At 43.5% G+C, this 16,619-nt stretch overlaps 1 protein-coding gene across 1 annotated transcript; it reads left to right on the forward strand.

Annotated features, from left to right (window-relative positions):
• The first annotated feature begins 577 nt into the window (after positions 1-577).
• LOC127569142 (protocadherin-10-like) lies at positions 578-2,949 on the forward strand. The gene is given in 2 exon segments (XM_052013518.1): positions 578-872; positions 875-2,949. Coding segments are annotated over 2 exon segments (2,370 nt in total).
• Positions 2,950-16,619: the final 13,670 nt, after the last annotated feature.

A 16,619-nucleotide genomic window follows, 5' to 3' on the forward strand; every position in this document is an offset into this window, starting at 1 on the left:
AAAAAACCCACGCAGACACGGGAGAACGTACAAACGCCTCACAGACAGCGACGGGAATCGAACCCCGATCGCTGGCGCTGTAATAGCGTCGCGCTAACCGTTCCTTTTTGTGTCCCGAGCGATTCTATAGGCGGCATTTGCTCAGAATGCTCTCTCAAAGTGAGCATTATATCTTTGGAGGTGATGAAAACAAAATTGAAGAGTTAGTTTTATCAATGACAACAATTTATAGTTGTACAACGTTAAATATTTAGAAGAAAAGCGCAGCTTTAAGAATTGCAGATGCAGTTGTTGAAAGACCCTGGTTGTGTCGCTGTCTACCAATGAGAAGCTCAAGTTCACAGATAGATCCATTGCTCCTCCCACATCCCACAATAAAAGCACCAGTGTCGATGAGGAAAGCAGAGTAGTGCTTGCGTTTAGATTTTGGAGTCAAGCTGAGAAGGATAATCGTTTTATCTGTTTATATTCGGCATTTAGAAACTATATCCGTGTCTATATATTTGATGGTAAGAACATTTTTCTCTCGGATGAATCGAGAGGAGGCCTGGATTGAAAAATAATTCAATGCGAAACAATGGCGTACCAGCCGCGGTTTGCCGTCTGTGTGATTGTATTCATATTTCTGGTGCATGCATTGCATCTAACCTCCGGACAAGTTCGTTATTCTATTCCTGAGGAAATGGAGCAAGGGGCGTTTGTTGGGAATATCGCTCAAGATTTGGGATTGAACATACAGAAATTGTCAGCTCGCAAATTTCGACTGAGCTCTGATGACGGAGGACGGTATATGATGGTTAATTTGGATAATGGGCTTTTGTCTATTCGTGAAAGAATCGACAGGGAACGTATTTGTGGACAAGCAGATATGTGTATATACCTTTCGAAATAATACTGGAGAATCCTTTGGAGGTGTATAGCGGGGAAGTGGAGATTCTTGATGTAAATGACAATTCCCCTAGTTTTAGGGATAACAGCATCTTCTTACAAATGTCCGAGGCGATTTCACCCGGTGCACATTTCCCTGTCAAGGTGGCGAATGATCCGGACATTGGAATAAACACGGTCGCTGCTTACACAATCAGTTCCAATGATTATTTCAGCCTAAAAACACAGAAAAGCGAGGACGCTGTTATAATTGCCGAGTTGCTGTTAGAGAAATCTTTGGACCGAGAGCAGCAATCATCATTTCAGCTGGTGCTAACGGCGACTGATGATGGGATCCCTCAGAGATCCGGCACAGCTCAGATTCTGATTACCGTACTGGACATCAATGATAACCCACCGGTTTTCGATCAGGCGATTTACAGGAGCAGTTTAAATGAAAATGCACCCTTGGGAACGTTAGTGATGAAAGTCAAAGCAAGTGATTTGGACGAAGGATTGAATGCTGAGGTGACATATTCTTTCAGCGACCTTGCCTCACCAAGAGTACGTGAATTGTTCAGTTTGGACACGCACACTGGGGAGATTCGGATTAAAGGAGGGCTAGATTTTGAAGAAACAGACAGCTATTCACTCAATGTTCAAGCTGCGGACCACGGGTCCCCTGCAATTACAGGGCACACGAAAGTGTTGGTCAAGGTAATTGATGTAAATGACAACGCACCCGAGATAAAAGTGACGTCAGCTTCAAGCCAAGTCCCGGAAAATGCTTCGCCGGGAACTTTGATAACATTGATCAATGTTATCGATTCCGATTCTGGAGAAAATGGGGAGGTGCGCTGTGATATACCGAAGAATGTCCCGTTTAGGCTTCAGTCGTCGTCGAAGAACCATTATAAATTGATTACCAGTGAACGGCTGGACCGTGAATCTGTTCCTGTGTATAAAATACATTTTTCCGCCTGGGACCTGGGGTCACCATCACTTTCAAATAATAAAACCATTCCAATTGTAATCTTAGATGTAAACGATAACGCCCCACGGTTTGCTGAGCCATCTTACAAAGTATATGTGATGGAGAACAATGCTCCGGGAATTTCAATTTTCACAGTAAGTGCAACGGATCCTGACCTCGACCAGAATGCTCATGTTTCCTACTCCTTTCCGGAGAAACTTAACCAAGACTTCCCAGTGTCCAATTACCTCGGTATTAACTCAGTGAACGGGACCATTTACGCGCTGCGCTCTTTTGACTATGAGGAACTCAAAACCTTCCAGATCCATGTTCAAGCCCGTGACGCTGGAGTGCCCCCACTGAGCAGCAGCGCTACAGTGAATGTGATCATCCTGGATCAAAATGACAACACACCCGTAATTGTTTCACCTTCAGCACAGAGTGGACCAGCAGCAGTAGAAATTGTGCCCCAATCAGTGGGCCAAGGGTACCTGGTCACCAAGATAATGGCAACCGATGCAGATTCTGGCCAGAACGCACGGCTCTTTTACCAGATGTTGAAATCTACCGATCCCAGCTTGTTTAATGTTGGGCAGAACTCAGGTGAAATCAGAACAGCTAGAACTATTCTGGAGTCGGATATCACCACACAATCCCTTGTCATCTTGGTGAAGGACAATGGGCAACCGAGCCTCTCCATCACGGTTACAATCCACGTTTCAGTTTTGGAGAATAGCACTGAAAGTCGCAACGTAGTAGCGAATCCTGGAAATATCTCTGACCAAAATATTTATTTAATCGTCATTTTTGGCTGCACATCAGTTGTCTTTCTGGTGATCATCATTCTGTTAATTAGCATCAAGTGCAAACAGGACAGGAATACTAACCAGGGGTATGCTTCCAGTTGTTGTTACAGACCTGGAGATTCCGAGGACACTTATACTCGAAGACCTGCGATGGACGAAACTTTACGCTATCCCGGGACTGGCCGGCTGGTCCGTGTGTCAGATGCGCATCATTACTCGGTCTGCCTATCTCCAGAATCAGCGAAGAGTGATTTTCTCTTTTTGAAGCCATGTGCCTTTCCCACGTCTGAGGCGCAATGTTGAAGTACAATAATACGAGGAATGATCAAAGTTATGGAGGTGTTTTTTCAAATCTTATCTCTGGATAATTGTGCGCGAAGCGGTTCAGGAAATATTCCCTTTTATCTATGTTTTGTTTTTTCGTGGGGGGAATGGGGGCTCTATTGTACTAATAGTCAAAAATAAAAGTTTCAGTCAATGAGTTCCACGCATCTGAAACTGACATTTGCTCACTGAAGGGAATCCTACAAATAGTCACTGATGACCTTCAGGATTCGATTGTTAGATCAATTACACAGAGCCTTGGAAAATGGAGCAAGTTGTAGTACTTGAAATATTACTTTCTGAAGAATGTGACCAGGACACGAGTAAACGCATTAAATCGCATTTGGTATGAGTTGTCCAGAATTCGTACTTGACCCGATTGAGCCTGGACGCCGATTCTGTATCACTCTGAAGCCGAAAATATTTAGCATAAAGCAAACGACTATGTCAGTATAAGGTAGCATTTTAAAACAATTATAATAAACTGCATTACTGCAGGGCAATTGGGATCATTCTAAATTGGTAAACTGGCTTATTGTTGTGACGTACCGATGTTTAGTGAAAGACTTTTGCATGCCACGCATACGGCTCATTTCATTACAACATTGCACTGAGGTAGTACAAGGTAAAACAATGACAGAATGCACAATACAGTGTGACAGAGGAAGTGCCGTGCAGGTAGACAAAGTGTGAGGCCATAACGAGGTAGACTGTGAGGTCAAGAGTCCATATTATCCTAGTATGAGACCGTTTAATAGTTTTATCACAGTGGGATAAAAACTGTCGCTGAGCCTGTTGGTATGTGCTTTCATGCTTTTGTATCTTCCGCGCGATGGGAGGGGGGAGAGGAGCGAATATCCGGGCTGGCATTAAAACTGCATGAAGCAATTATACATTACACAGGTTATCTAAAACATCAGGTGCAGAAAGCAAACAAATAGGTATTAGATTCCACTCTGCACTGGAAATACTCAGCAGGTCAGGTGCTTCTGTGGGAAGAGAAAAAAAGATTTTCCTCTGTTCCCACAAATGCATCCTGACCTGAGAATTTCCAACGTTTTGAGTTTTATGGTATATAATCAAAGACCATGACACTGCACCGAATGAACTGCTTACAATTCGTCACGAACTATTGTGCATTATTGTGCTTATCACTTGAATAAAACATTTGGAGTATAATTAATGCTAAACTCGTTTATAAGTTTTTGATTACCAGAAGGCCCGTAGAGGCTATAGGGTTTAGATATTGAAAAATAAATATAGGAAAACATTAAGTCTATATTTTGGAAGCCTGAGATTAGGTGCAGGGAAAATTTAGGAATCTCATGCTACTTTGCAAGGTGAGACTTTGTCCGCTTTTACTCGAGCTATATGAAAATTACACTGGCTGGCACACATCAGCTAGTCTGAACGTTCGAGTCACTGCCACTCACTGTCCCTGATCGACAAAGGAATGCACACTTTTTTGGCAATTTTCGGCACGTTCATTTGAATGGTGGCGTTGTTAACAAACTTATATCAGGTGGGATGTTGTTTTCCTTTGAGTGACAATGGAGTATAAACTAAGGGACGTGTTAATAAGATCTGAAAAAAAATACAGATGTTGAACATCTGGAATAAAAAATTGAAAAACTGGAACCATTCAGTAGGCCAGACAGCACCTCTGGAAAGAAGAAAAAACAGGGTTAACATTTCTGAAGTGACAACGAGTCTGGGACTGAAACTTCAATTCTATTTTACTTTCAATCGCCTGGTCTGTGGAATATTTACATCATTTTATGTTTTTATTATAATTCATAAATTGTGGGCCGGTTTGGACAATATTATTTTTAATGCCGAAAGTTGAAAACTAGGTTATTGAAAGGAAATGAAGTAATTACACGGAAAGTTAATGCTTATGACCCCTAAAGAATACAACAAATAGACATTGTTCATTATAGCATGTAGCCTATGTCAAATAGACTGTGATTTCAATCAACCGAAGTAGCTGGAGGGTTATAAGTTTGAATTTGTTATTGCCGAACAACTTCGTACATATGTGAAAGACATTCAGTGAGTGAGTGCAAACTGAGTTCTGAACTTTCAGTTCTTGGTCGCAATGACTGAATAGCAAGATCGTCAGTATTCAAAGTCAAACCTTTGCTTCTTTCTTTTGAGAAAGGAATAATTTCTAATCCATCCTTAAAATCCAATCATATTAATTTACAGTTTATTTGCCGGTGTCATTGCTGTTGCATGTGATCTGGAGTTGTACCAGTTAACACGTCTTCAGTTACCATTGTGCTTATGACGCAAAAGTAGAATGAAAGAACTTCATTTCCATCTCTAATGTAAGAATGAATGCATTTGACCTTCAACCATTACTTGAACAATTGAAGCACCAAGGGTCTTCAGAAAAGATGAAGAGTTTTTAAGAGCCCATGGTGGTGTCCTTGATTGGCAGCCCACCCTCCAGTTTTTTAAACATCCACCCACTTCACCATTCTGATAGCACTTTGCGAAGTCTTTTGTGAGACAAATAAAAATAAAATTGTCTGGATACACAAGATGCAGAGAACAAAATGTCGCCGCCGAGGGAAGGGAAAATGAAATAGGTACAGAAAGAGCTGTCTATCAATATCAGCTGCGAGGGAGCACCAAATGAACTCAACTCACAGCATGGTTATTGAAATAACATTGGGAGTGACGAGGTCTCTAGCACCTGAATTTGCAAGCTGTGGGATATAATTTTCCCAGTTTTCGCTTCCTACATGGTGTTAGGAAAAAGTCTATGACACATTCCCGAATAAATGTAGTCTAATAGGTGAATATCCCCGACTGCCGCTCGCAGGCTGTCCCTTCAAACCTTCCAGATGCAACAAACGCCGTTTCCTCACCCGCGCCCCCACCCCAGCAGCACTCCCCCGCCCTACTCCCGTGCAACCCTCACGGAATTTCGAAGTGGGCAGAATTCCAGTGCGGCATGAGTTCACCAAAGCACACTGACCACCATGCGACTGCTCTCTTTCTCTCTCTCTCTCTCTCCCTCTCTCTCTCTGTCACGCTCTCTGTCTCTCTCTCTCTCTCGCCCTTTCCCTATCTGTTTGATTGATAGGGTTTCGTATGTAGGAAGTTTTAGTTGTAGATATAGTAACTGAATTAGTATAATGGAAATGGCGTGCCGATCTACAAATCAAGAATGGAGAACAAATTTGCTTTTGGAACGTTTTCAGATCTAATGTTTTAGGAGGGTTAATGTTTCCCTAATTCCCCGCCCCAGGACTTAAGTGAGTGCTATGCACTACTCTCCTTGACAGCAAACCATCTGAGGTCCATTTAATTATCAGAACATTATTATTTGGTGTGCTTAATTACTGTTTCTCTTCCTTGTGTTGTTTTTGACCAAGCCAGATACCTCGTCCCTTCTCAGAGTCTCGCTGCAACAGTCCAGTTGTGTCGACTCGTGTCGGCGTTAACTCGCTGATGGGAGCAGAGTCCGAACGCCGACGCAAGAGCAAAAGGTTCCGTTCGGAGACTGACTTCTCTCGAGAGCTTCGAGCTGCTGTTGCTTCGACAAGAGGCCGCCCGGAAGCTGGATCCATTTATTTCCTGATGAGAAATGTCAGCGCCATCTGTGTAGTGGACTTATTTTCATTGAGAATGTCGACAAACATTTCAGATTCGACACAGGGAAAGTAACCAACATGTGGTTTGCCTCTGTTGACAAGTTCGGTGTCACACCTAGAGAATTCAGAAAACAAGTTTCTTATCAAGACAATGCTTGAAGAGGAACAACTCTCCGAAGCAATACTTGTGTAAGTCTTTTAATTTGAAATTATTGTGGAAGAATTTTGTAGTAAATTCATGTTGAGAGGAAGATTCTCGATGTGTGTGGTAATTCAACAAATTTCTGAGAACGCCACGTTTTAAATTAGGCAGCTGACTCAATCGGCTGGTGCAACTAGAGGCAGACAGGACAGAGAGCCCCGGAGGCTGTTCCCCTCAGTAACAAGTTTTCTACCTTGGAAGCTGTTGAGGGGGATGACCTGCAGGGGCCTAGCTGCAGTTACCAGGTCTCTGGCACTGGGGCTGGTACTGCTGCTCAGAAGGGAAAGGTGGGAAAGAGACATGCGGTAGTGATAGGGGACTCGATAGTCAGGGAAACAGACAGGAGGTTCTGTGGCAGTGAGCATGAATCCCGGATGGTATGTTGCCTCCCAGGTGCCAGGGTCCGGGATGTCACTGATCGGGTCCACAGAATTCTTGAGTGGGAGGGAGAGCAGCCAGAAGTTGTGGTCCATATTGGCACCAATGACATAGGTAGGAAGGGGGATGAGGTCCTGAAGAGTGAGTTCAGGGAGCTAGGCAGAAAATTGAGGAACAGGACCTCAAGGGTAGCAATCTCGGGATTGCTGCCAGTGCCACGTGATAGTGAAGGTAGGAATAGAAGGAGGTGGCAGATAAATGTGTGGCTGAGAAGTTGGTGCAGGAGGGAGGGTTTTAGATTTCTGGATCATTGGGATCTCTTCTCGGGAAGGTGGGACCTGTACAGAGAGGACGGGTTACACCCGAACCAGAAGGGGGCCAATATCCTTGCGGCGAGATTTTCTAGGGTGGTACAGGAGGGTTTAAACTAGTTTGTGAGGGGGAAGGGAACCGGAGGAGTAGGTCAGAGGAAGAAGGGAATGGGGAAAAGTTAGATCAAACAGGCAGAGAGGCTTTGGGGAAGGAGAAGCAGAATACAGGCTGTAAAAGTAGTAAGGTAGATGGACTGACGTGTGTTTACTTAAATGCAAGAAGTGTCAGGAATAAGGGGGATGAACTGAGGGCTTGGATAAGTATGGGGGACTATGATATCGTGGCTATTACTGAGAAGTGGCTGGCGTCAGGAGAGGAGTGGATATTGAATATTCCTGGTTTTTGATGTTTTAAGAGGGATAGGGAAGGGGGGAGAAGAGGTGGAGGGGTGGCGATACTGGTCAGGGACACTATTACGGCTGTGGAAAAGATGGCTGTTGTAGAAGGATCATCTCTAGAATCCGTATGGGTGGAGTTAAGGAACAAGAAAGGAGCAGTCACTCTACTAGGAGTATTCTATAGCCCCCCCGGTAGCAGTAGAGATATAGAGGAGCAGATTGGCAGGCAGTGTTTGGAGAGAAGCAAAAATAACAGGGTTGTTATAATGGGAGACTTCAACTTCCCAAATATAGACTGGAACCTGCTTAGTGCCAAAGGTTTAGATGGGACAGAATTTGTTAAATGTGTCCAGGAGGGATTCCTGACGCAGTATGTTGATGGGCCGACTAGAGGGAATGCCATGTTAGATCTAGTTTTAGGAAATGAACCGGGACAGGTGAAGGATCTATTGGTGGGTGAGCATTTGGGGGACAGTGACCATTGCTCCATAACCTTTAAAATTGTCATGGACAGGAACAGGTGCAGAGAGGACAAGAGGTTTTTCAATTGGGGAAGGGCTAACTACGAGGCTATAAGGAGAGAACTTGGGAGTGTAAATTGGGATGTCCTCTTTGAAGGAAAATGTACCATGGGGATGTGGTCGATATTCAGGGATCTTATGCAGGATGTTAGGGATAAATATGTCCCGGTGAGGCAGAGAAGGAATGGCATGGTGAAGGAACCGTGGGTGACGAGAGAGGTGGAACGACTTGTTAGGGAGAAGAAGGTAACATATGTGAGGTATAAGCAGCAAGGTTCAGACAGGGCCGGTGAGGAATATAAGGTAGCGAGGAAGGAACTTAAGAAAGGGATGAGGAGAGCTTGAAGGGGACATGAAAAGGCTTTGGCTAGTAGGGTTAAGGAAAATCCCAAGGCCTTTTTCAAGTACGTGAAGGGTAGGAGGATGGTTAGGGTGAAGGTAGGTCCGATTAAGGACAAAGGTGGGAGAATTTTCCTGGAGGCGGCAGAAGTGGGAGAAGTTCTGAATGAGTACTTCTTTTCGGTATTCACCAGGGAGAGGGGTCTTGATGATGCGGAAGGGAGTGCTGATAGGGGTAATGTTCTCGAGGTTGTTGATATCAAGAGAGAGGATGTGTTGAAGTTGTTAAATAATATTAAGACAGATAAATCTCCGGGGCCTGACGGGATTTTCCCCAGGCTGCTTCGAGAGGCTAAGGAGGAGATTGCTGAACCGCTGGTAAGGATCTTTGAGTCCTCGTTGTCTACAGGGGTGGTGCCGGAGGATTGGAGGATTGCGAATGTGGTCCCCTTGTTCAAAAAAGGTAATAGGGATAGGCCAGGGAATTATAGACCGGTGAGTCTCACGTCTGTGGTGGGTAAGCTGTTAGAAAGGATTCTAAGGGATAGGATTTATGAACACCTAGTGAATCATGGACTGATTAGGGACAGCCAGCATGGCTTTGTGAAGGGAAGATCTTGCCTCACAAGCCTGATAGAGTTCTTTGAGGAGGTGACTAGGAAGATTGATGAGGGCAGTGTGGTGGATGTGGTTTACATGGATTTTAGTAAGGCATTTGATAAGGTTCCTCATGGTAGGCTTCTTCAGAAGGTCAGAGGCCGAGGGATCCAAGGAAGCTTGGCTGTGTGGATTAGGAACTGGCTTGCATGTAGAAAGCAGAGGGTTGTGGTGGAAGGAGTGCCCTCGGATTGGAAGGCAGTGATTAGTGGTGTCCCGCAGGGATCGGTTCTGGGACCTCTACTTTTTGTGATATTTATAGATGACTTAGATGAGGGGGTGGAGGGCTGGGTTAGTAAGTTTGCGGACGACACTAAGATAGGCGGTGTTGTGGATAGTGTGGAGGGCTGTCGGAGCTTACAGAGGGATATTGATAGGATGCAGAGCTGGGCTGACAAGTGGCAGATGGAGTTCAATCCGGAGAAGTGTGAGGTGGTACACTTTGGAAGGACAAACTCCAGGGCAGAGTACAGGGTAAACGGCAAGGTACTTGTCAGTGTGGAGGAGCAGAGGGATCTGGGGGTTCATATTCACAGTTCGTTGAAAGTTGCCTCACAGGTGGAAAGAGCAGTTAAGAAGGCCAATGGGATGTTGGCTTTCATGAGTCGCGGGATTGAGTTTAAGAGCCGCGAGGTTATGATGCAGCTTTACAGAACTCTAGTTAGGCCACATTTAGAGTACTGTGTTCAGTTCTGGTCGCCTCATTATAGGAAGGATGTGGAGGCATTGGAGAGGGTGCAGAGGAGATTTACCAGGATGCTGCCTGGATTGGAGGGTATTGAATATGAGGAGAGGCTTAAGGTGCTCGGGCTTTATTCACTGGAAAGGAGGAGGATGAGAGGAGTCATGATAGAGGTATATAAAATATTGAGAGGAATAGATAGAGTAGACAGTCAGCGCCTCCTTCCCAGGGCACCAATGCTCAAGACGAGAGGTCATGGCTTTAAGGGTATGGGTGGGAGGTTCAGGGGAGATGTCAGAGGGAGGTTTTTCACCCAGAGAGTGGTTGGTGCATGGAATGCACTGCCTGGGGTGGTGGTGGAGGCAGATACATTGAACATGTTCAAGAGCTTGTTGGATAGGCATATGGAGGAACGTGAGATAGAGGGATATGCGGGAGGAAGGGGTTAGGTAGTGTGAGGGTGGTCTGATGGACGGCACGACACGGTGGGCCGAAGGGCCTGTTTTGTGCTGTATGGTTCTATGGTTCTATGGTTTGATTACTTCGGTCTGAAAGTAAAATTTCACTTGCCAGGATTAAACCATTGAGTTTTGCTATTGGAGGACTTCGGCCCATTTCACAATTATATTAAATGCAAAAAGGTAACGAAAGAAAGGAGTTCGTATCGTTAGTAGCAAATTAACAATCTGGCATGGAACTGCAAGAGGAAGGTGAGGTCTTAAGTAACTATTGAAGAAAATTGGCATTGCAGTTGAACAGTTCAAAGAGGTGGGTGGTGAAAGTCCAGAACATGTTATCATTAAAAAGTAGGTAGTTGATGTTTTAACCGGCTTACAGTTGGATAAATTCAGGACACCTTATTAGATGTATCCCAAACTACCATGGGGGACAAGGGAAGGGACTGCGAGCCAAAAGTGAGGTGCCAGATGACTGGACGATACCAAATGTAGTACCAACATTTAAAAGGGTCAGTGTGGATAAGCCAAGTGATTAGGACAATGGTAAGGAAGTTATTGGAAATAACTCTGAACGAAAAGCAGGGATTAATCAAAGACAATCGATAAGCTTTTGTTTGGGGAAGTTCCTGACTGAGTAATTTGTCTGAAATTTTGGGAAAAAGTAACAAAACATACTGATATAAGTAATTCGTCATGGACTTCAGTAAGACCTTTGACATGCGAAGTTCATCCAGGAGTTATTCCCCATCAGGTCCATGGCAATTTGACAAATCGGATGAAACATTGGCTGAGTAATAGGAGGAAAATGTTGATGGTGGAGGGTTGTTTATGTAAATAGAAGACTGTGACCAATGGTGTACCACAGGGATCAGGGCTGGGACTCACTATCAATTTGTATATGAATGTATGAGGCGTGAACGAAAATGAAGAGGGTGCAGAGAGATTTGCCAGGAGGTTGCCTCAGATGAAGCGTTTGAGCAATGAAGAGAGACTACATAGACAGCGTTGTCTTTCTTGGACCAAAGAAGAGTAGGTGATGGGTGAGAGGGGAGTTATGAAGGGCATCGGAATGGTGGATAGTAGGAAAAATTTTCTTACAACATAGGTGCCTAAAATAACATGGCACAAATTTAGGGATAGGTAGATGGGATCTTAGGAACATGGTCACTCTGAGAGTGATTGGAATCTGGAACAAGCTGCTTGGGAGGATGGCAGGTACTCTGACAAGCTTTAACAAGTATCTACATGAGTACTTAAATTGCCTACTCACAGCGGTCTCATGACTAAGTGCTGGTAAATGGGAGTGGTACAAAAGTGTAATTGACGGTCAGAAAGGACGGTGGGCCGAAGAACCTGTTTTTTACGCAGTAGGACACTACGACTCATTTTAGCCTGCAGCGTGAGAAACGTAGTCGTGGAAAATAATCGAGCAGATCTTTATATGAAAGCAACCAATTGGCTGCCTCATTTGTCTCAAAATTTCAGGGACCCGGGTTCCATACTAACCGCCGGTGCTGCCTGCGCAGAGTTTGCACTCTCTCTGAGAGTTTCCCACAGATGTTCCAGTATGTCAGAAATCTGCTCCGAAGTTAAGCCGAAGAAAATAACCAAAGGCCGGTTGATGGATACGTATGCCGATATAGAGAGGTTGAGAAGGGACGTTGGGTGTAGTCAGCGTGTGAGAACAGTAATAAAGGCATTATATTTTAGTTAGTATCATGATATTTATGCATAACTGTATGAAACATGGGTGAATTTACATCTTCTGGTAAGGCAGTCAGAGCCTGTTGTACTGTTTAATGGTAAATGTCATGAGAAAGTAACTTTACTTTCCAGTACTTTACATTTCATAATAGATGAACTTCCTTTTAACTTCTCAGATCTGAGCATTTCGCGTTTTAAATTTGTCCTGATTTCCTATCCTCCATCCCACCCCTTCTCCTGCATGTGTGGCCTCGCTGGATTTCCACAATGTTCATCAGTTTTCCAATAACGCAATGTTAAAGAACCAATCTGCAAAGTAATTGATATTGGGCTCTTTGCCGAAATGAGTCAACCGATTGATTAACTATCCAAGCAGTGACTCCTAGTGCCATAGGTTACTCTCCTTGACAGCAGACAGACTGAGATGTCCAGTTAAATTTCGAAAACGTTTTATGGTGTGTTTAACTGTTGATTCTCTTCTATATAATGTTGCATCAATCCCAGAGACTCTTCATTGGAAGAGCTTCAGTGTGTTCATTGCAAGAGCTTCACTGAAGCGGCGGATTCTGTCCCAGCTGAAGTCCAGTTGTGACAATTCACGTGGATAAACAGCAGCGTCCAACAGGAGACGCAAGGGCGGGAGAAACGCTTGGACATTGAATTCTAAGGAGAGCTCAGCGTCGCTACTTGGAGACAGGAGTCCTTTCGAAAGATGAGTAAGAGAACGTTACATCCGTCTGCTTTCCTTGAGATGAGACCGCCGAAGCCAGCAACGCAGTGGACATATTGTTGTTGTGAATGCAGGCGAAATGTTCAGATTCAGACACACGGAGCATGCCAGCTACAAAATTACGATTCAGCTCTGTTGACAATGGAGAATTTGGAAAAGTTGTTCTTACTCAGTAACGGATTGAGGTGGAAGAGCTCTGTGGACCAAAGTTTGCATGTCCCTAATTTGAAGTAGTGGAGGAATATTTGGAGACGGTTCAGGTTAACATGAAGATGCTTGATAATTCATCACGTTTTCTAAAGCTCCATTTTGATTTTAGAAAGTGATTCAATCGATCCAGTTCCAAGACATCAGTTGAAGCAGTTCAAAGTTGATTACTTTTTGAAGTGCCTCACCTGCTGAGTTCCTCCAGCAAATTTACGTATTGATCCTGATTCCAGCATCTGCAGTCTTTCTTGCGTCTCCACCATAACTTTAGTTTCACTTTTCGGAGAAACTTACTCCATTTGTGCGCTCTGAAGCTCAAAGACATCCAGTTCCATGCCAAGATAATTGCAGCTGAAGCTGGTTCTACTTCATTCCTCCCGGCACTGAGAGCAACGGAGAAAGAATTAACTGTGTGGAATTCAGAACAGCCCGATGTTTCTTGGAGAAAGATTGTGTTCCGCAGTCTTCCATCATCTCGAGTACTGATGGCATCTTAGCCTCTTCAGCGAAGGTAGGCCATCTGTTTAATGATGGTGAAGTTAACCAAAACATTATTGAAAATACGTAACCTTATCAGAAATCTGGATGTGAATGGGTTGCGACTCAAATGAAGAAAACCTTGCGTCTTGAAATCCCAAAGCAGGGGCATAAACAAATAATCACAAGCCGTCATTATCGTGTCCTATTTATGGTGTACTGTTGTAACTCAAGGGAGAAGTTAATGGATGCTTCCGTCTGCCAATTTGGTAAAATACGTGGCGACAGCAATTAAATCTCCAGTCTATTAATTCGGAGATTTAGACCAACAAAACAGAAATGCTAGGTTCAAATTCCACCAGGCCAGCATCATACAACTTATTGATAGGTCGGGACAGCGCGAAAATAGGGTCTTCGGCTTACCTTGACCACTTGTTTTACTCTGATCCTACACTAACCCCAATTTGTTCTCCCCACATTCGCATTAGCTCACACCAGATTCGACCACTCACCGACAGTAGACAATGGAGCTACCATCCGGAACGTCTCTGGGATGTGAGAGATCCACGCGGTCTCAGGGAGAACGTGTAATCTCATACAGAAAGTACAGAAGTCCAATTGAACTCTGGTCTATGTAACTGTGAGGTAGTGACTCTACTAGCCACGCCACTGAGTTGCCTTTTACTAATCTGTAATTTGAAAACAACAACGAGACTTAGATATTGCCACCGCAAAAAAAAAGGCTTATTGTCGTAAAAATCCACGGTTCCCAAATGTCATTCAGGGGAGGAAAATTGCCATGGTTACCGTTTATAGCATATATGAATCAGGGCACCAGATTAAGACATCACATCATTCCAGGTATCTTGTACTAAAATTATATTTATCCATATTTCATCATCTTGGTGAAGAGTCCGTGGCTGAACGACGTCTTTGCAAATATATTAATGTTCGTGATCGACACATCGATCTAATGATACAAATCGGAGATGGGAACATTTTAGACAGAGTAATTTGAAGAATATTTATGCACAGCCCTCTGCAGTCCATTTTCAATTCTGGAAAAATCGGTGTTCCTTCATTATTCGCACTCGATGACAAGAAATTAATAGTTGCAGAGAAAAGGAAAGGATATTAATGGCTAGATAAACATTTAGTTCGGTGAAATTAACCTGGACATAAATTATACAGAACATTTTAAAGAGTAAAATAGTAGCTGCAAGACTGTACAATCCCCAGTTTTGCTGTTCCACTTTGATCTGAAGTATCGAAGAAGTCTTGTGCAGCGCTCCATTGTACTTTGACAATGTGTATCTTTCTATTAAGGAATGGAATCGCATATATTTTCTAATATTTGCTCTTGAGGGGGGATGCTGATGCAGACAATTGTTACCGTGCAGGCTACAAAAGAGTGATTACATTTGAAAACTATGCCTTTGAATATAAAGTGTCCCATGCCCTTGAAAATATCTTATAGAACAAAATATCTATGTAAGCATTAACACTCTTTTCTTTTCCCTGAAACCACATTTATTTGTTGTTCGGCATGGTAGGGATGGACGGAAGCTGTAGATGTGGAAAACACTGCCCAGTTCATCGCAGGCTTGTCGCTTCCTTCCATCCAGTCCGTCTTCACGGTATGTTGGTTCAAAAAGTCTAATAGTATGGTAAAGTGTGCCTGCTACCTTGGCCATTCCCATTTCTCTCTTCTACCTTCTGGAAGTAGATACAGTAGGTTGAAAGCCTGGACGACCGTACTTAAGAACAGCTTTCCCCCCACTACTTTCAGACTTCTGAACCAATCACCTCGTTCGCACCCCTTCCCTGTGGTGCTGTCACATTCTCGGACGCTTATTTCGACCTCCGTTATTAATTCCATGATTGTCATTTTAGCATTTCTTTTTGAGAGTACATTACAGTCTGCACAATTCTGTTGTTTTGAATTCGTCACTTTATGTATTCTTGCATTTATTATTACCACGTATATTGTTTAATCTCTGAGCACGCAAGCAAGGAATTTCATTGCATTCTGGTGTACATGAAAATAAAGTGATCTGAATCCGAGTGGAAGCAACACCAGTGAAGATTTAACTCCACAAATACGCTGTATCAGTCCGGAAGATTCGACCAAGGTACTTACAAAGCAAGAAAGAAATGCCCTAAACTGGGTCATTGAATGACAAGATCTGCAAAGATGCAGTTTTTTTAACCGCGGTAGCCAAAACTATCCGTCATCTATTGGTATCATGAAATTGATGTGCTGGGCAGTTTTCTCTCTCTCCAAGAGTACTTTATTTAAATCAAAAGTAAGCAGCCATGAAATTGCTTCAAGTCTTGCTGACGTCAAATGCGCTATGTTGCTGAATTCCAACTTCAATATCTGGTAAGCGGTGCTGACATACTCAAGCATGTTTCTTGCTATCGTTAAAGGGGTTACTTTTCCTTGAAGACATTTTTACTGGTGGGGATAAATTCCAGCTGTAAAACAAGGAGAAATTCTTGTAGCTTTTAAAGAAATACATCTTGTTACTTCCCTTAATTGTGTTCACGATGCTCCAATGTAGGTATGGTTGCAAGCAGAGAGTTTTTCTCCCGTATAATATGTAGAATCAGAGATACAGGTGCCTCCTTATTATTCCTTATGTTGTTCTGAGTAATGCGATGGGCCTTGTTTGCTCACAATGATCTCTAAACGTGTGCGTTTTCACGTTCGAAGTTAAAAGATGAAAATAAAATTGAAGAGTTTATTTTATTAACGACTACAATTTATAGTTGTGCACCATTAAATATATAGAACGGTGCAGCTTTAAGAATTGCAGATGCAGTTGTTGAAAGGAACTGGTTGTGTCGCTGTCTACCAATGAGAAGCTCAAGTGCACGGATGGATCCATTGACCCTCCCACAGCCCAGAACAAAAATGCCAGAGTCGGTGAGAAAGGGGAGCAGAGCCTGCGTTTAGATCGTGGAATCAAGAGAAGA

This window comes from Pristis pectinata, chromosome 4, assembly GCF_009764475.1.
Source record: "Pristis pectinata isolate sPriPec2 chromosome 4, sPriPec2.1.pri, whole genome shotgun sequence".
Taxonomy (NCBI): Eukaryota; Metazoa; Chordata; class Chondrichthyes; order Rhinopristiformes; family Pristidae; genus Pristis; species Pristis pectinata.